The sequence below is a fragment of the Rhynchophorus ferrugineus genome, unplaced genomic scaffold (assembly GCF_030347505.1).
Source record: "Rhynchophorus ferrugineus isolate W39M unplaced genomic scaffold, kcgeb_rfMv2 rfM4, whole genome shotgun sequence".
Taxonomy (NCBI): domain Eukaryota; kingdom Metazoa; phylum Arthropoda; class Insecta; order Coleoptera; family Curculionidae; genus Rhynchophorus; species Rhynchophorus ferrugineus.
In genome coordinates, this window is record NW_027472583.1 from 41,652,827 (window position 1) to 41,673,726 (window position 20,900).

Here is a 20,900-nt window from a genome sequence, read left to right on the forward strand (position 1 = left end):
ATCTGGGATTATATTTCTGGGTATTTTGTAGACCGTTATTCTACGATGTAAAATGCCTCAAGGTCGCTACAATACTCCCCTGCCAGAATTTTACATACAATTACTCCAAGCAACAAAAATACAAAAATGTATGGAAAAATATCAAATACAAAAAAAAATTATATACCAAACAAAATGTGCTGCATGAAAAGGGCTTTGAAAAATATGATAATTCGAAACGGTTGTGGTTGGTACGGTTGCGATCTGGTACGGCTGTTGATATCTTCCGGTCCTACAGATACCGTTGCTTCATCGTCGCTTTGGCACTTGAATGTGGTCCATCGACGATGTTGATAACAAGCTATTTTTCGGACAGGGCTCCCGTAATCGACGCTGTGGGAGGATCGATTGTTCGACGACGTGGTAGCTTATTTTCTTCGACGACGAGACGTTGGCAATTCTGGTACCTCGGCGAAGACATGACGAGTCTACGGTGACTGCAATCGGTACCTAGCTTCTGGAGCTGTTCTGTGACTAATCGATAGTCACATACATTACGGTAATTCAGAAAAAAAATAAATAACGACGGTATCCGATCGAAGCTGCCCAAAGCCTTTCAAATCAAAATGTCTGCCATTATGACGGAGACGGCGACATTATGATTTAAACATAGCGCCGAAAGAAATGTTTAGCCGAGACGCTGATGATTAAGCAGTGATGTAAAAATATCTATGAGTTCAAAAGATTGTGAAAGAAAATTTTGACAAAAAATTTAAAAAAATTAATTGGAAATAATGAAATGAATAGGAATAAAATGAAAAGGAATATTGAAGGTAAAATCGAAAACGAATCGAATTAAAAATATTGAAAATTTTTAAACAAAGATATAACGGCCACGTAAAATACACCATGTTGCACAGCATCTGGTATTATATTTCTGGGTATTTTGTAGACCGTTATTCTACGATGTAAAATTCGACATGCCTCAAGGTCGCTACATATCTAATATTTGGCCGTAAAATATGAAAGAATATTATTAAATTACAGCAACGTGAAAGTACTACCTACACAACGAAGGAAATCAAAAGACTGAAGCCAACCAAACCACACTTAACACTAAATTTAGCTTAAGTTAGTCCAACTTAATTTTAATTTGGGAAATATATATTAATGTAAAGTTTAAATTGTATTTTTATGTGAATGTTGAATATTAATCAAATTCATATTGTAATAGATGAAATTTAATGAAATATTGTATCTTATATTATTATAATTTGAACTTATAGGAAATATATTTCTAATATACAGAAGGGCCTCAGTCTGATTATTTTCTGGGATCATTTTCCTTATCGGATTTAAAACTCTTGCCTAAGGACAAACACAAATGTTAAACAATCACAAACCTACATTTTCGACCTTGTTCCAGCAGGATTCAAGTCTGCAACTATCGTAACAGTAGGAGGACCATCTTGTCGCCTTTATCACTGCGCCAACCAAGCCAGTGACGTTGATATTTGGTTTATATTAGAATATCTTTAAACTAGCAGTACCGTTTTGTACCGCAGTTAAAGAAGTCGTTACTTTTTTCCGAAAAATAAAATAAGTATGTTTTTTTGCTTTAAACCCTTTAAACATTTCATAATGGGCACACTATTCCGGGAACATCATAAGGAGAGTTATCAAGAATAGCATACAGGTTGACGTTGGATTAGCAATGATCCGCTGTTAGTCGAAGCATACTTGTTGTAGTTAAGTGCAGATATAGATCGAAAGTGCTGGAACACCCTGACCCTAAAATTATTCTATTTAAGAAATAAAATTTATTTACTTAAGTAAAATATAACAATGTGACCTATAAAAACGGCAACGGCGGTGTGTTTGTCGTCAGTTATTTCTGAAAAATAAAATAGGTTTCAAAATAAAGTAAATGTTTCTTGTTGTTTTAAACCCTTCAAATTTCAAAATTTATATATGGACCTGTAATTCGTATACATAATATGGTATTGACTAAGTTCTAACGTATACAATCTCTAACTCTGTGTAAATAGGATATATAAACAAAATTTCGATCGGGAATCCAGTGACGTTGGTTGGCGTGTTAAGTAGTCAAGCATGTTTCAGCGGAAGAACTTATTTTATATTTAATTTATTTGACTTGTAGATCTTCCAGTCTCCCAAGGGTACTAAAATCTGTTTACCGCTTAGTAGGCTTTATTATAATCCTATAATTTATTTAAAAATACCGAATCATTTTGATAGTTAAGATCTCTTCCTCGTAGGCCTAAAATTTTCCACTGTATTACAGTAATAAATACCCAGAAGACTTAATGCCCATATGAAAACATTCCATTTGGTATTTAATAAAGGAAGTAACTAATGTATATGAAAGATAAGCATTATTGAGTTAAACTATCGTCCATTTCTGTCTATTGTTTAATATGTCTGTATATTGCGCTATAAATACAATTGCGTCATATTAAAAAAATTGAAAACGTTGAGAATCTTGTCTACACATTATGTTATCGATAGAAACGCACAAGTACTAGTATCTGGGTGAGTAAAGTATTATAGTAATCTGGTAAGGGGATCTGGTAAGTAAAGTTAGTAATGTGGTTAACAATAATTATAAAGTTAAATTAAAATTAAATAGAAAAGAAAGATTTTATTTCAATATTTGCTATATTCCTTTTTTTATCAAGTAGGCTGTAATAGTTTCAGTAATAATGCTATATATAGTATGATTTTTTTAGGTAGATATATATCCTTAACCTATCGAAAAGGAAAACGGCTACAAGTTAAATATTGAAATCATCAGTTGCTCAGCTCGTATTCTTCAAGAATAATGAAAATAAATACAAATATAATATTATTTTAAAGAAAGTACATTGAGTAGTACATTGTAAATGTTTGAAAATTATGAAGTTTTACCTTAGATTCTATTTAAACGGGCGAATACGGGCCTTCAACTTCATGGAGATAAGAATCATACAGTACAACACCTAAAATACTTCTAAATAAGTGTACATGTGATAATATTATTAATGATTATGGGGCATGAGGAACCTATTGTAATTCGTTTGTAAAAATGTTGATTTAGATATTATATCAGCAAATGGTAAAATCAAAATTTGTATCAATTGCAAATCAATGCAAATGGTAAAATCAAAATATGTAAATCTTATCTGCAAATTTAAATAAATAAATAAATAAAGTAAATAATGTAGCAAAAATTGACAAAATTTCTCTATTATAATTGAATAGTATTATTATTGAAAAAAAGTTCTCCTGGTCATGATTATAATGTAAACATAGTAAAAACTCTGAAGAATGTACTCATGAAGAATATTTCCGATAGTATAAACATAGATCAATAAATACTTTAATTCCTAGTTTGGTTGGCGTAGTAGTCAAGGCGACAGGGCGGTCCTCGCATGTACTTTATATTTATGATCGTAACTGTAAATAAAGGCAACAGTAGAAAATCCGACAATAAATAACCATCCCAGTTACACAAGCAACTAGTCTGGATAAGACCGGATGTCTTCTGGGATAATTTAGTTACTGGCTAGTCGATAGGCTTAATGCCGAGGACCGTGGTTCGGAGCCCACGTTAAACTAGGTCGAGTCCAGATAAATCCTCGTTGGTAAAAAGGGGACTCTAAAATATATAACAAAGAAAAACTTTATTTACAAATAAAAGAAATTTAAATAATATATAATGATATGTCAACAAGGAAAATATTTCATGATATTTTTGTCAAATTTAAAAACGTATTCATTTTTATATTTACCAGGGAATACATATTTGCATTTCATTTGTATGCTTCAGAAATCACATATTTTTCTATTTTAAGGTGTATTAGGACGTAAACATTTACTGAGACATGGAAATAATGGGAAAAGAGCCTGCATTGTTTATACAAAAAGATAATAACATTATAACAATGTCTTAAAATATTTATATTAAATTATATATATAGGGCATTAATAAGTTCTTCATAATAAATTAATAAGTCAATAAGTTTTGTTGTTTGATAAGAATATTGCAGTTACATGGTTTAAAATAATATTAGATATTATATAGTATGATCTATTAGAAATGTTGCCCTTGGAGTTAGTAAGAACGAAGAACTTAATTGTGTTTCGGGAGACATTGATTAACAAGAAGTAGAGTTTATAATGGATATGATGGAGTATGTTGTATATAGAAAAACTATTAAGGTAAGGTATAAGTGTAATATGACAACAAATAATTAACATATATTAGACATCTACCTTTATATAATTTTTTTTTTCAATAAAGCTCCAAATGTTTATAAAGCATTGAAGAACTTTTCAGGCTTTAATTTTAAAGTAGTTTGAATTTATACTAAACATATTATGTTGCAAAAAATACTGACATTAAGTATCTAAATTATCTAAATATGCCTCAAGATGAAAAATATACATTAAGAAGCCAATTTGCCGGCTTGGTTGGCGCAGTTCTAAAGGCGACAGGACGGTCCTCCTACTGTTGTGATAGTCGCGGGTGGAAATCCTGCTGGTGCATGATCGTAAATTTAAGTTTGTGATTGTTTAACATTTGTGATTATCCTTAGGCAAGAGTGTAAAATTCGACAAAGAAAATGATCCCAATAATGCTAGTAACCAGGCTGGGTAAGACCGGATGTCTTCTGCGGTGAATTCTAACTTAGTCACTCGCCAATCGGTAAGCTCAATGCCGAGGACCATTGTTCAGAGCCCAGGTTAAACTGTAGGTTCAGTTCAGATAAACCCTAGTTAGTGAAAGGAGACTTTAAAATATAAATAAAGCCAATTTTACCAGAAATAAAATAAAAATATATTTCAACATTTTTTCATTTAGTTTTTATACTATTTACTTTTCGTGTTCGTCTAAAAGCATTACTAGTCAAATGTGTATTACATGTTAATTTGGCTGTGATCAATACATGTTAAGAGACAAAAGACATGTTATTTGAGGTATGTTAAAATTGTTAAAAAAATTGTAAAAGATATGTTATTTGAGGGTTATTTCAAAATTTAGAAATCATTAGTTTTGATGAAAAATATGTATTGTTATGTATTGTTATTCTACAAACCCACACAGATGTTTTGAGGTATTTTCGGGTATGTATGAACGGAACTTCATCAATCTGAAATCGTAATCAGAAATTGTCATAAATCTCGGTATCTATACTCAATTTAAATAACAATAAACTCACATCATCTCTATGTGGAATATATTATCTATCGCAGATTGTAAATTAGTTTTTAAGCCAGACAAAATTACTGCTTATCATTTTACTCCGGTCAAAAAGAGATACAATGTTGTCGGGTACGTTCGAGTATGGAACGTTGTTTTAGCGCTTTGCTCTTTCTCATTAGAAAATGCCGATGCTATTAGTTAGTCAGAGTAGAAATAGATTGAATAGGTAGCTCTATCCCAGATAAAATTTATGAAATGTATAGAGAATAGTCCGTAGTTTTTTTCAATATAAACGTAAGTTAATATAATTGATTCATAAGGAATTTTACTTTGGAAAATATCCAAAGAAAACTATGATACGCAGCTCATTGAAAGACGTAGAACATAGGCTTGAAATGGTGTAGAGATAATCTACGAAGAGGCCTAATGGAATATTAGATATTGCTTAAAAACTAGCAAATTTTGATGTAATAAAATCAAGGGAATTTTTTATTTCAATTTATGTACTTAGATGAGAAATGGAAATTGAAAATGGAACATTGCCACTCATGGCAAGACGATAATAAAAATGGTGTAAAGACAACAAAAGTTGTTGAATAAGGGTACATTTTAGAAAAACATTTGATTAGGTTTGGTTGGTTTGTGAAAATTTATTAATAATTCATTGCAGATATATTGTTGTTCATGACAGGAACAGGACTGGTTTGATTCCTGATGCAGAGTTAGTGTATTCCTCCAAGTCCAAGGGCGACTATCATGGACAAATGACCTATAACATGTTTCTGGTCTGGTTTGAGAATCATCTGTTAAATAACTTGGAGGAACGATTAAATATTGTTATGGACACATACATCATATAATCGTATACATCGATTGAAAAAATCCTAACAATTGGTTCGACAAAGGCTGCTTTTTGCTTTTGAGAAGAATGAAATATTTCAAGGAAAAAAATACAGTTTAAGCAAAAAATTGGCTTGATGCCGAGTTTCCGGACACTGCCCCAGGAAAATCAACCATCAAGGATTGGTATGTTAAGTTTAGACGTGGTGAAATGAGCACCGAAACGGTGAACGCAGTGGACGCTCAAAAGAGGTTGTTACCGACGAAAACATTTTAAAAAATCCACAAAATGATTTTGAATGACCGCAAATTGAATGAAATAGCAAACATTTTAAAGATATCAACTGAACATTATATCATTCACGAATATTTGGGTATGAGAAAGCTCTGTGCAAAGTGGGTGCCGCGCGAGCCCACTTTTGACCAAAAACAACGACGAGTTGATGATTCGGAGCAGTGTTTGAGCAGTTGAAGATGATCAAGTTTAATAAACTCGAGTTTTTGCGTCGATATGTGACAATGCATGAAACATGGCTCCATCATTGCACTCCAAAGTCCAATCGACAGTCATCCGAGTGGACTGCACACGATGAACCTGCTCCAAAGCGTAGGAAAACGCAACTGTTGGCTGGCAAGATTATGGTGTCTGTATTTTGGGATGCGCATGGAATAATTTCCATTGACTATCTTGAAAAAGGAAGGACCATCAACAGCGACTATTACATAGCGTTACTGGACCATTTAAAGGACGAAATTGGCGAAAAAACGGCCTCGTTTGAAGAAAAAGAAAGTACTGCTTCACTCTTGGTGAGTTCTTCACTTATGGTGTCTTCCGTGTTAGAAGTCAGTGAAAGTGATTGCAAAAAACCATGAATTGGGCTTCGAATTGCTTCCTTGTCCACCGTATTCTCCAGGTCTGGCCCCCATTAGCTAGTTCCTGTTCTCAGATCTCAAAAGAATGCTCGCTGGGAAGAAATTTTGGGTTGAGTGAAGACGTGATCGCCGAAACTGAGGCCTATTTTGAACCAAAGGACAAACCGTACTACAAAAACGGTATCAAAAAGTTGGAGGGTTTATATAATCAGTGGGTCACCCTTGAAGGGAATTATGTTGAATAATAAAAAAAAGTTGCCAAAAAATATATTTTACTATGGTAGACCGGGAACTTTACAATTGACCTGTTATTCAATAGTATAGTGATATTTAATGCTGTTAATTCTAAAAAGAGTGTTATGGTAAAAGTGAAATTAGTTGAAAACAATTTTACATAACCGTACATATTAATCTTAACCCATTAATCTTAACCCATATAAAAAAAGAAATGTAAGGTAAAATAAATACATTAATTAAAAATTGCGTTCGTTAAAATTGCTCTTCATTGTTTTATATTGTCTTTTTTAGGTAATATGTAAACTAGCTGATACCAGCCCGCTTCGCTGAACACACGATAAAAGCTGTAAAAAAATCCTTAGTTTAAAAACGACAATAAAGATATATTTAAAATTCGAATGTAATGATTTGACGTAATATAACTGATATCTGTTTGGCTAGGCGTAACATTAATGAAGGGTTATTTCAGGATTCGAAACTTGGAATTTAAGAATTTACTTCTTTTTTTCCGAGAGACGTCATTTGAAAGCGTCCAATATAATTACGAATCGCACATTGAAAAAATGTTCTGAGAGCATATCCTGATGGGTAAAGAGATAATTCAAAGATGCATGGTACGGCTCAATAATAGGAGCTTGACCATAACTACAGCATATTTTTAAATGTTTTCCCATTTCAAATCGCGACACCAAGATACCAGGCAATCGATTTTCAATTTTTTTAAATACATTTTTCTATGTAGTTCAGGTTGATTTTGATTATATTTTCTATCGGCTTTTTGACGATTCTATAGCGTTTATATTCTAGCACTACTGTTCTTGTAAATCTCTTCCGACCTTTTTGGTCTTAACTTTAATGTAGTAATTAATTGATAGTTAATAATCATCAAAATTAATTAACATGTATTATAGAACGTAAAAACTGCCATGCAACAGTATGAATTATTCCTTTGCTCAGGCGATATCTGTTTTTAATCAATATCTTTGCTTAATTTCTTTAATTTTGTTATTTAATATATGAGAATCTTTAAATAAATGTTCTGCGTTTGGTATAATAACATATATATTTAGATGAATATATTTTGAAATTATATAATATAAATGATCTATAGACATTTTATCATGGTTCATTATAAACATTTTCATGCCGGTAACTAAATCGACCTGTTATTTAATAGTACAGTGACATTTAATGCTGTTAATTCTAAAAAGAGTGTTATGGTAAAAGTGGAAATAGTTGAAAACAATTTTACACAACTGTACATATTAATCTTAACCCATATTAAAAAAAAAAGAAATTTAAGGTAAAATACATACTTTCATTAAAGTTATTCAAAAATGCAAATTAATTATCAACGAACTGTTAAAATTGCTCTTCATTGTTTTGTATTGTCTTTTTTTTTTGGTAATATGTAAACTAGCTGATACCAGCCCGCTTCGCTGAACACACGATAAAAGTTGTAAAAAAATCCTTAGTTTAAAAACAACAATAAAGATATATTTAAAATTCGAATGTAATGATTTGACGTAATATAACTGATGTCTGTTTGGCTAGGCGTAACATAAATGAAGTGATATTTCTGGATTCAAAACTTGGAATTTAAAGTATTTACTTCATTTTTTCCGAGAGGCGTCATTTGAAAGCGTCCAATATAATTACGAATATCACATTGAAAAAATGTTCTGAGAGCATATCCTGATGGGTAAGGAGATAATTCAAAGATGCATGGTACGGCTCAATAATAGCAGCTTGACCACAACTACAGCATTTTTTTAAATGTTTTTCCATTTCAAATCACGACACCAAGATACCAGGCAATCGATTTTCAATTTTTTTAAATACATTTTTCTATGTAGTTCAATTTGATATTTTCTATCGGCTTTTTGAGGATTCTATAGCGTTTATATTCTAGCACTACTGTTCTTGTAAATCTCTTCCGACCTTTTTGGTCTTAACTGTAATGTAGTAATTAATTGATAGTTAATAATTCTCGAAATTAATTAACATGTATTATAAAACCTAAAAACTGCCATGCAACAGTATGATTTATTCCTTTGCTCAGATAACTGTTTTTAATCAATATCTTTGCTTAGTTTCTTTAATTTGGTTATTTAATATATGAGAATATTTAAATAAATGTTCTGCGTTTGGTGTAATAACACATATATTTCGATAAATATATTTTGAAATTATATAATATAAATGATCTGTAGACATTTTATCATGGTTCATTATAAACATTTTCATGCCGGTAACTAAATCGGAATGAAATGAAATTAATAAAAGGTTGTTAAAAGCATAACAGAAGTTCGCGGAAATTATCGAGGAAATTACGAGGACGAAAATAATGAGTTGAAAATAACGATGTTTTGCGTTGTTTTTGCTTTTGCCGCTTATTGAACTTACCTATTAAACCAGTCGTCAGTATAACGTGGGTACGGATAGGGGTCGTTGCTGCTAAAGTCAAAGCTCGCTTTGGCGTTCTGAAATGTCAGTTTAATGTCATTCATCATACTTTAAGGAAATAAATGATGTTTACTTACGTAGTTGTATTTCAAATCAGGATGCATATAGTCCACCCCTGAAACAAGTTAAGTAATATTATTCGTAATTATATTCAATACAATTTTTTTTGTTAATTTTGTAATCACTCTATAAAAGGTAATTTTGGCATTTCTCAACAAAAGGCTTTAAATATGTATATCTTTAGTAATACTTATTCATTGAAATCAGGTTATAGTGCATAAAAGCAACGATTCTGAAAGTATTTTATTAGGTATAACAGGTCAATTGACAAGTCCCCGTCCTGACACATAAATGGCGCTACTAGAATTAAATCCATATGTTTTTAGTTAGCCCTAACCCTTAAAAGATGCGTGTATAAATTTGACAGTTATCGGATCATTAGTTTGTGAAATATAGCATTTTGAGTGAAACAACTTTTGTTATTGGCAAAAAAATCATAAAAAGGAATTTCGCGTGTTGATAAAATATTGCTTTTTGAAAAGAAAAAATACAGTTGAGGCAAAAACAGAGGACACTGCCCCAGGAAAATCAACCATCAAGGATTGGTATGCTAAGTTTAGACGTGGTGAAATGAGTACCGAAGACGGTGAACGCAGTGTACGCCCATAAGAGGTTGTTACTGTCGAGAACATAGCGTTATAAACCCGAGTTTTTGCGTCGATATGTGACCATGGATGAAACATGGCTCCATCATTTCACTCCGAAGTCCAATCGACAGTTTACATCCGAGTGGACTGCACACGATGAACTCGCTCCAAAGGGTGGGAAAACGCCACAGTCGGCTGGCAAGGTTATGGCGTCTGTATTTTGGGATGCGCATGGAAAAATTTTCATTGACTACCTTGAAAAAGGAAGGACCATCAACAGCAACTATTACATAGCGTTATTGGACCATTTGAAGGACGAAATCGCCGAAAAACGGCCGCGTTTGAAAAAAAAAGTACTGCTTCATCAAGGCAATGCACCGTGTCACAAGTCGGTGAAGATGATGGCAAAAATCCATAAACTGGTCTTTGAATTGCTTCCTCATCCACCTTATTATCCAGATATGCCCCCCAGCGAATATTTCCTGTTCTCAGATGAGGCCTATTTTGAAGCAAAGGACAAATGGTACTAAAAAATGGTATCGAAAAGTTAGAGGGTCCCTATAATCAGTATATCACCCTTGAAGGGGATTATGTTGAATAAGAAAAAACTAATTTTGCCAAAAAATGTGCTTTACTATGGTAGGCCGGGGACTTTTCAATTGACCTGTTAAGTATAGAGTTATTGGTTTATAAGTCATCAAAATTAAATAATCAAAACCCTTCACGGGAAAAAGACTTAACGTCTTACTTAAGACTTTGGTCGCGGTGTGTAGTCTATGTTCAACTATGGTCTATTATACACAAATGCTTAGTGACCAAATCGAATTAATTAAAAAATTAAGAAACAGTTTCTTGTTAGCGATAACTTCAAATTACAAACAATTCGAAAGAATTATAGCAATAATCTACTAGTCTGCTCAGAAGAAGAAATACTCGACAATTTAATAGCCCAGAGATTGATAGCGGTCAAACGCATCACCACCGAGAGAAATAAAGTAATTACCGCAATCAACAGCTTGATTATTACTTTTCGAAAAACTTCTCTTCCTGAGATAGTCCGGGCTGGCTACCTCAGCTTAAGAGTAAGGTAATACATGCCTACTCCAAATGGATGCTTCCAGTGCCAGAGATTTGGTAATATCTCTCAAAATTGCAAAGGCATATATATATATATATATATATATATATATATATATATATATATGTATATATATATATATATATATATATATATATATATATATATATATATATATATATATATATATATATATATATATACATATATCGGTTATTAGTCATAGAATATTCGTAAAATAATCAACCGCCTCATAAGGAGCCTATTAATAGTGATCATTTAAGTTAAGTAGTTCATAAAATAGAAATAATTTACATGAGTGTGATCGAAACTGCTAGCTTAATAATAATTTTTGTTTTAATTTTTTCACTTGTTTCAATAATTTTTTTTCATATTCAAATATTACAATACAATGCGCGAGAAATGTCTTTGGGTTTGTATAGTAATTACTATTATGTATATTTGTAAATTTTTATATTAGGTTATTAGCAAAAATTAAAGATACATGAAATTTACAAAGAGAAAAACGCTAGTAACCTATATTTTGTTAATTAATTTTAAATGGCCAAACACGGCCCTTTAACTCTTGACTGAAATACAGTTAAATATCTCTGTCAAATATTATACCATAAGTAATATTTGTTTTCTTCTACTAGATATATTTACAACTAATTGACGATCAACGATTAAGTTGTAAATATTTATATTAAGCTGTCTAAAGTTGTAAATTCGTTTCACATTCAGACAATATTATCCTTGTCAGTTTATTCTAATTAAAAAGGGATAGAATACTGCTAGAGAAGTTCGAACATGTAACGGAATGAGCCTGCAAAAGTTGTCCGTTTGCCAAACGTCTGAAAATTCTTCAAAATGTTATAATTACGGGTTATAAACCGGCAAACGTTGTTTTAACTCTTTGTTATAATAAATTTGAAATCGCCGCGGTTTTGATTGAAAATATTTTTTGCGCCTTGCAGCTGCACTGTATATTAGTACGTACACAGTCACTAACATATTTCAAGAAATAAGAAACACTATAATCTTAAATTCGCCAAAAAGAAACCGTGTTTATGCGAAACAGTTGACAAATCAAGAACAGCTTAGTATTTCAGAGATCAAATATACGAAATGTATAAGACAGTAAGTAGTTTTTTCAAGCGAAACGTAATTTAATACAATTATTTCAGAGAAAATTGTTAGTCTGGAAAGTATCCATAAAAACATAAAAGATATACAGCTATTTGAGAGATGTAGAACATCCGTTCATACATTGTAGAATAATATAGGATTTAAGTGGTTGGTTATCTGTACACGAAGGGGTTTAATAGAACTTCCAGAGATTGCTTTTAAAAGAATACAATTTTTAAAAAATATAAAAAAATCAAGGAAGAAATATATTAATTTATATATTTAAATGAGACATGTATATTTCAGAATGGTACATTGGGTTGCTCATGGCAAGATGATAATAAATATTTTAAAGACAACGAAAGCTGATCGAAAAAGAAAAATGTTGGAATAACTATCGATTAGGTTTTGTTAGTCATAAAATTTATTCATTGCTGACATATAGTTCTTCACGTTATTACTTGGTAAATATAAAGGAAATATTTAATTGCATTTTATGTAATTTACCTTTTTAGAAATAAGCCTGAGAAAAAATACGTAGTAGATCAGATTACTGAATGTTATGGCCACAGAATATTACGCCTTCCTCCCTATCACTGCATTTTTAATCCAATTTAGTTCATACGGGGTATTGCAAAGAATTATTACAATAGATATTCAGGTCGAGGAGGATATTCAAACCAAAACTGCCTGGATTTATGAAAAGAGACATTGTTGAAAATGGCATCTTCGGTTTGTGTGAGCTCGATCAGACACAATGAAGAAGAAATTGACAAATGGTAGAATCTTGAGCAAGTTTTTGATAGACTGGAAATAAACAGTTTAGTTAATCACATGATCAGTATTTCTGAAAGTGAGAGTGATTGAGTAAAATTTATGAATGTTGGTTTATGATTCAATGCAGACGATTACCAAGACAGGGTGATGAAAGAGGAAACCACTAAAAGTCACCCTGTATTACAAATATATAGATATTCTTGTACATACATTTTTGAAAATAAGTTTCCCCTCGGTTTTCCCCTTAAAAGTTGTTCTCTTTTTATTGCTAAAAAGCTAATTTATATAAAATTATTTTTACCGGGTCAACTGGATCTCCGGTTGCCATAGTTATGACATAGAGCTCATTTTGTATTGCTTAAGAGTGTATATATGTAGGAGAATGTTGATTGGAAGTAACTACTTTCAAAATGATTGACAGATTCAGAATGTGCAGACAGCACCAGACTTTAAGAAGGGTTAAACCGATGAAATTGGGGGTGGGGGACCAACCCTCATTGACCTCTCATGTGATTGATATTTATGACCCTTAATTATTCAAATTGGCTATGGAAAAACACACTTCACTTGCCAGATAGACACTTGACATATATTCGCTTAAATACTATAACCTGATCAGAGCTTTGTTATCAGAGCTACCACCCTGAAGATTAATTCTGCGAATATAGCGGGACGTCGGTTACTTTTAAAACAATGGTTCTAACCTGGAGTTTCAACAATTCGTCATACTTATTTGTTGCTATGGAGAATAATAATAAGTTTATATTAAGATAAATAAATCGACTTAGAATAACTGTTGTTGTATCCTACTGATTTATCTAACGACGCTCATATTGTGGTTGTTCTATAAAGTGATCGTCTACTATGAAGAAATGAACTCAGATGAATTAAAAAAAAGCATGTCTTGCCAATCACCTGATTGCTTTAATTTTGTTTTATGAAAATAACTTTGAGTCAAATAGCATAATTTTGACAATTTCTAAAATGTTATTTTGTTTCTCTTATTTTGCACGTGGAAGAATAATTTTTATTAAAATATTTATTTGTTATACGACGCATTTCATGAATTACACTTTTCCTACAGATGAAACGGAGAAATATCTTTAGATATCCCCTTATTTATGCTCCTCCTATAATAAACCAAGTTTATTTCTTTCCCTTTTCATTTTCTTCTTCTTAATTTCTATATGGCGTTTGGACGGTGCCTGTTCGTTTTACTCCCCTGCTTTGCTTTGAAAATAAACGTCGTCTAAATTATGGATATTTTATGCTGTAAATTTGCAACAAAGTGTAAAGAATGAATGCCTTTATTAGAGGTAAGTATTCCATGCTCACGCTTTTTTTTCATTTCTTTTCTTTTGGAATTACAGAACGAACTGATATTTTGCGAAGTTTGTTCCTTTTAAAGTATATTACAGATTATGGAAAGAAAATTGTCGTGCATTAAAAAATAAGAAATTTAATATGGCATAAAAATCTCTGTCGGCTATACATATATTCGGTTAGAATATATTTTACCGTTACTGGAGATGCTTTGAAATTCGCATAACTGTTGGCACTAATAATGATGATGCAGAAAGAAACTGCTAAACGTCAGTTTTTAAATATTTTCAGATATATTTGGATTGGTTCTAAAAGAGGCTTGAGAAAAAAAGGACAATCAAAATATTTTCATCAATTTTTGGAAATAACAAAAGAAATAATATAACAATGATTTTTGTTTCCTGTAAAATTTGTATTGTTGTAAGTATGAGTCAGTTAAACTGACGCAATTTTCAACTTGTTGACTTCAAGGTCTTTGGATTAGTCGGGACATACAGTCAGTCGGGTGTTACAAGTACTATTGGGAGGAGAAATTACAAATTAAACAGCAAAACTTAATGAATGTTCAAAACGCAATTTTAACAGTCTATGTTTAGTATGTGTAAACGACAAAATATTTAAACATATATTATTAGAGAAACAAATCTATGGGGAGCTCTGGAGAAAAACTTTGCCTCGTCCATGTTCTACTTTGATCGTCATTCGAGGAATTTGATTTGTTAGTTTAAATTTTTATTTTAGACATATATAAAATATGAAAATATTATGTATTCAAAGCATGATTTTAATGCGTTTTACACATTATTCACATATTGAAATCGATAGAGCATGGTTGCCATAAGTTTCACAGAACATTTGAAGATCTTCAGCCGCCCGTTTTTTTTAAATCGAAGTACCCGTTGCGATTTAATATACAGTAACACCACCTATTGTAAATCCTTTGAAATATATACATTTAAATATTTTTTTTTAATTTCTAGGGTTGATATATAAACATAATAATATAATAATTTCCATTTGTGGTAGAACATTAGGTATAAATTCATCAGTGTAATCTTCGTGGCGCACATGAAGAGATTTATAACAGCCTAATACCAGATACAAACCAATTTTGGTATCTAAATTGTCGTATTTTTGTATAAAATTTTTGTAATTAACTGTTGACGGACATCAGCCCATAACACTTATTTGACTGATACTAAAATTAACTACTAGTCCTGCTGATCCTTTATGTGAAAAATATATGTCGGCTTTTTCTGTATACATAAGACTATTATGATTAGTTTTTTTAAAAATTGCGTAATTCTCAAACATTTAGCTAATTTGTATGTAATTTGTATATTATGATATAAATATTATCAGTATACCTGTGTAACAGATATGTTAATTTTCCATCTATCACAATTGGACACACTAGGCAATAATAATAGGATTTAGATTTATTAAATACAGCTTTCTAAAATTTCACTTTTTTCGCAATTTTTTCATAATTATTCAAAGCCCAATTCCATTAGATAATTTGTATTGCACATCAATAATATGTTTTTCTTTTTCAAATGTATTATTATGTAGCCCTTATCGTATATTTGATATAAACATCACTTAATAAGTTTAAGGAAAGTATTTTTAAGAGCTGTCCTTAAGTTTTTTTGATTTCCATTTTTTTTGTAGATGGATCTGTCTTTGCTTTCAACATAACTTCAAAATTACTTTCTCAGTTACGATTCGACTCAACTTTTCTTTTTAAAGACGCAGGGGTTAGTTCTGAATAAGTAGTAAAGTATTTGGCGCATAAATTAAACTATTTATGTCGTGTTCGTGTTCAACGGTTAGTGACATGGTGCATTGTGTAAGTCCGACATCAAATCCTCATCTGTATATAAGGTCCTTTTTTATGAGCGCTATTCATATTTTATTTTTCTCGAGTTAGTAGATGAAGAAATTATTATAATCATACCAAAATACATATGCCATAACCTTGCCAGTATAACTATACTATCTTCAGATCACACTAGTATTGTTAAAACTAATTGAATATATAATTGAATAAATTCGGTCTGCTGAAAAAGAAGCTACCCCGGCATCAAGAGAGAAATCAGAATATGAGGTAAAATAACCTCTTGAAATTGGGGGATTGATAAAAAAACAAGCCGAAAATCTAGAAGAGTATTGCACAGAACCAGAAATGCTATAGACAAAACAATATTTAGTTGAATTACTAGACAAATCAAAAGATTAAAAAATATAAGCAGAGTTGCTTCGAAAAATATGTAAGTGAATTATGTCCGGAAGCAGTCAAATATTACTGACTATGGAAAGCAACTCGGAGACTTTAAAGACCCAATTATTAGAGAACCGCCTATTAAAAACGATCGTAACGAATCGGATCGACGCAACGATGGAAAAGCGGAATTATTCGCAGAACATTTTCTATATTACATATTTTGAACTACAAAAGATATAAATTCTGTTTATCAGCCTGATGTAGCTGTAAATCTGATTTTTCCAATGGAAGTTGCTACAGAAATTGGTAACAACTTCCATCCTAAAAAGGCTCCTGGAATTCATGATATTTCACCTGGGATATTAAAACAGCTGCCGCGAAAAGCAATGATCATGTTGACTTATATATTCATTGCCTGTTTGAGATTGAACCATGTTCCGGAATGTCTTAAGGTTGCTCGAATAATTATGCTTAAAATACTGACAAACAAAATCATTTGAGAAACTGTTATTAAAACGTATTAAACCATTTATAGAAACACCAGATTTCCAGTTTAGGTTTCAAAATCACCGCTCGATAATCGACCAAGTGCACAGACTAATAGCGGTTATTGAAAAGGCATTCCAAGGAGAAAAACACTGCCCTGCATTATTCCCGCACGTCTCATAAGCTCTCGAAAACTCGTTGCTCATAAGCTTACCACCGGGTATGAAATTTGGAATTAATCTACAAAATGAGCAAATTACTTCAGCGCAATTACTGTCGACTGCTAGAATCATATCTTTTCGAAAAAAAATTTAGAGTCCCTCATGAAGGGGCATTTTCAACACTTACACTTATTTCGGCTGGAGTTCCACAGTGCTAAATACTTCGAAATATACCTCGATGGTAGATTCAATTTTAGACTTAAAGTCAAGCAACTGTACCTGTTGGTAGGAAGATACTGTCAACATAACCTAAAATCGAAGAGTCACTCAATTATAAAACTAATTTCGATCTATGGGGTGCAAACATGGGGTTGCATTAAAACGTCAAACCAGTATTATAATGCACATTCTTATGTGCAGTTCTACGATTAATTGCCAATTCTTATCGCTACATAACCAACGAAGACTTACACGATGACTTCGAAATCAAATGGTTACTCGAAGTGATCTAAGATTTCGACTCAAAACAAGAAATAAGGATGCTAAATCACAGCAACGTGGAAGCAATACAGTTAGTGGACAACTCGCAGTAAATCAGTAGATTGTAGCGAACAAAACCACACGAACTTATTTAGAATATAATCATATTCTTAACTTTAGCTTAAGTAGATTAGATTTATTTTAATTTGGGAAATACATGATGTATTTATCCTGTACTCGCTTTGCTTGTATATTAATGCAAGTAAATTAAGATTGTACTGAGCATATCTAATGTAAGATGTAATTAATTAAAAAAATAATTATATTTCCATTTCTGTATATAAACAAAGTATTTTATATGGTTTTTCGTCCTCTATTACTATCGCAGTTACACTGATACAGTTTTAGTGGATACATTCGCAATTTCATATCCAACTCCCTGCCTGACCGGATCCGTAATAATATGTCCCTCCTTGGATCTAGCCTTAAGAAAGGCGTCCTTCATACATCCATTCTTAGTTTCATCATGTTCAATATAACAATTAACTCCATTTTTGATCTGCCATGTCCCAACATCTATGTCAGATTCTATGCAGATGACATCTTGGCCTATAACACTCTCTGCGAATCAAAAACTGTCTCTAACTCCCTACAATATTTCTTGTCTAACTCCTCAAACTAGTCCCAAAAAGTTGGCTTCATAATCTCATTAACGAAGTCATGCACGGTCCACTTCTATAGAAAGAAATTTTAATCAATCAAAGCTAATCTCATCTAATCATCTCCTAGCTAATCTAATCAGCTAGAAACTAATCTTTCAGCCTTCTAAAACAGACTACAATGACTATTGAAAGAAGCGCCTAGTAAATGGCTGATCTGCATGAATTCCTCTAGTGCAACTGAATTACACTCATCATAATTATATGATTATTCATTAATAACTACGTAAGCAACAAGCTTCAAGAGTTTGCCAGACTAGATAACAAAATTTCTTATGCGTAGATTCCCTTATGGCCAAAGATGCCATTTTAACTAGCCCTCACTATCAAGACACTATACAATATTAAGCATAATTCCTCATTTTGAATTCAAGTTAAACTAGATGATTCTAAAGAGCTGGACCTAATAGAAGACAGTAACAAGTTATGGCCAATAAAACACGATTCCTTATACATATCTTATATATGTTGAGGCGAAAAAACAATTGTATTTTTGAAATACATACTTTTTGGTTAAGTTTTACTTTTTAGTTCTCTTTTTAAAATTACCCTAAAATAACAATAAAACAAAATGAACATAACTTTATGAAAAGAACCAACCAGCCAGGAATGCCAAAGTATAATGACTTTTTGTTAATTACTTTTGTAAATCAACTGAAACAACATCGAAAAAAGTATCGTTCCTATCAATCTTTTCAATACCTTTTGGATTTTTCGTTGAATGGCCGATCTATTTATAGGTCTCGACTACCTGAATCCTCCTTTGTCTATGGCTTGATATTGTCGTTCTATAGTTAAACGTTTTATCTGTTGTAACAGAAATATATTATATTCTGGTTATCTTGTATAAGAGAAATTATCTTATCGGCAGTATTTATTGCATATATATTGTATTAGAGATATCATTTACTAGACATAATATGCCTTTGTTCTAAAAACTGAAAAAAAGTTCATTTTTAGTTCCTTTATTTGGTTATTTTCCTTACTATTAATGGTATCCTTGATCTATAATCATGTATATAATAGTATTTGTGTGATGTTTTGCAAGTTATTTTTAAGTTATCTCAAAAGTAATTAAGTTTTTTAGACATAGTTTTGGTGAATGTCTTATTTTTTCGATGTATTAATAATACTGTGTAGAATGCTGGAAAAACTTTTAAGCTCGCTCTTAGTCAACAACCGTGCTTCATCATTTACTAAATTATGCATTGAGGAATGAATTACCGTAAGATATTTGTAAATATTTTCAATTTTGGTATACCATATGGCGTTTACAATGCTGAGAATAACTTTGTTTTGATCAGTTTAGATGATGTTGATGATGGATTTCTTTGGGCAACCCCATAGTTGATAGCTGAGAAATGCGTATTTCATAAAACTCGAAACGGTTTTGACAGGACCGGCTGGGTTAGCCACCACTGTGGTGACGGCTACAGGACGGTCCTTTTACTGTTGCGATAGGCATGGATTCGAATTCTACTGGGGCGTGATTGTGTAAATTTATGTGTGTCAGTGTTTATAATTGTGACTGTCCGCGAGACAAGAGTGTACAATTCGACAAGGAAAATTATTCTAGCCACGTTAACAACCGGGCGTGGTAAGACCGGTCTTCTGGGATGACCCCTAAGTTAATCAGTATACGGTGGTTTAGAGCCCACGTTAAACAACAGGCCCAGTCCAGAAGACTGTAATATAACAAAACAGTTTTGATAGGAAATTAACTATATGGATCAACACTTTATTGTATTCGTAAAATAATAATTTACAAATAGATTAATTTTCTTAAGCATTATTCGTAAGCCTTCACCAACGACGCCTTCAAAGCTCGATGATTTTTAGTTATTGGAGCCTGTTATGGAGGGGAGGTAATTGAAAAATCCAGTGATTTTTTGAATTTTCATTTCATTTCGCATTTTCATTCTCCTATCATCCAATATTATTCCATAGATTTTATCGACGATTTTTGGCTACAAACTTCTTTTCGCTAACCAGTACGTTTAAAGTAATTTCTGCTGGTACGGCCACAACGGAACTCAGTCAAACACTTCTTAAGCATTGAAATTGATGGTTTAGAGTTGATTAGGTTCAGTGATGCTTTCTTGTGCAAAAAAATAATGTTAAAATAGTACATGGAAATCAATATTTTTCTATTTCTGTTAAAATATTTGTTTTCTTGTTTTCAATATTGATTGTCCAACAGAATCCAAAATACTTAGCTTGTCTAGATTCTCCGAGTAGTCTCTTAATAAATGACTATTGAGTTGTTCTTGAGACTC

At 31.8% G+C, this 20,900-nt stretch overlaps 1 protein-coding gene across 1 annotated transcript in view; it reads right to left on the reverse strand.

Annotated features, from left to right (window-relative positions):
• Positions 1 to 20,900, reverse strand: part of amon (prohormone processing protease amontillado) — a 198,415-nt gene that overhangs the window by 90,862 nt on the left and 86,653 nt on the right. The window contains exons 4-5 of the mRNA XM_076403257.1: positions 9,679 to 9,716; positions 9,542 to 9,618 (exon numbers count right to left, since the gene is read on the reverse strand). Coding sequence (XP_076259372.1) covers positions 9,542 to 9,618; positions 9,679 to 9,716 — 115 coding nt within the window. The remainder of the gene's footprint in view (positions 1 to 9,541; positions 9,619 to 9,678; positions 9,717 to 20,900) is intronic.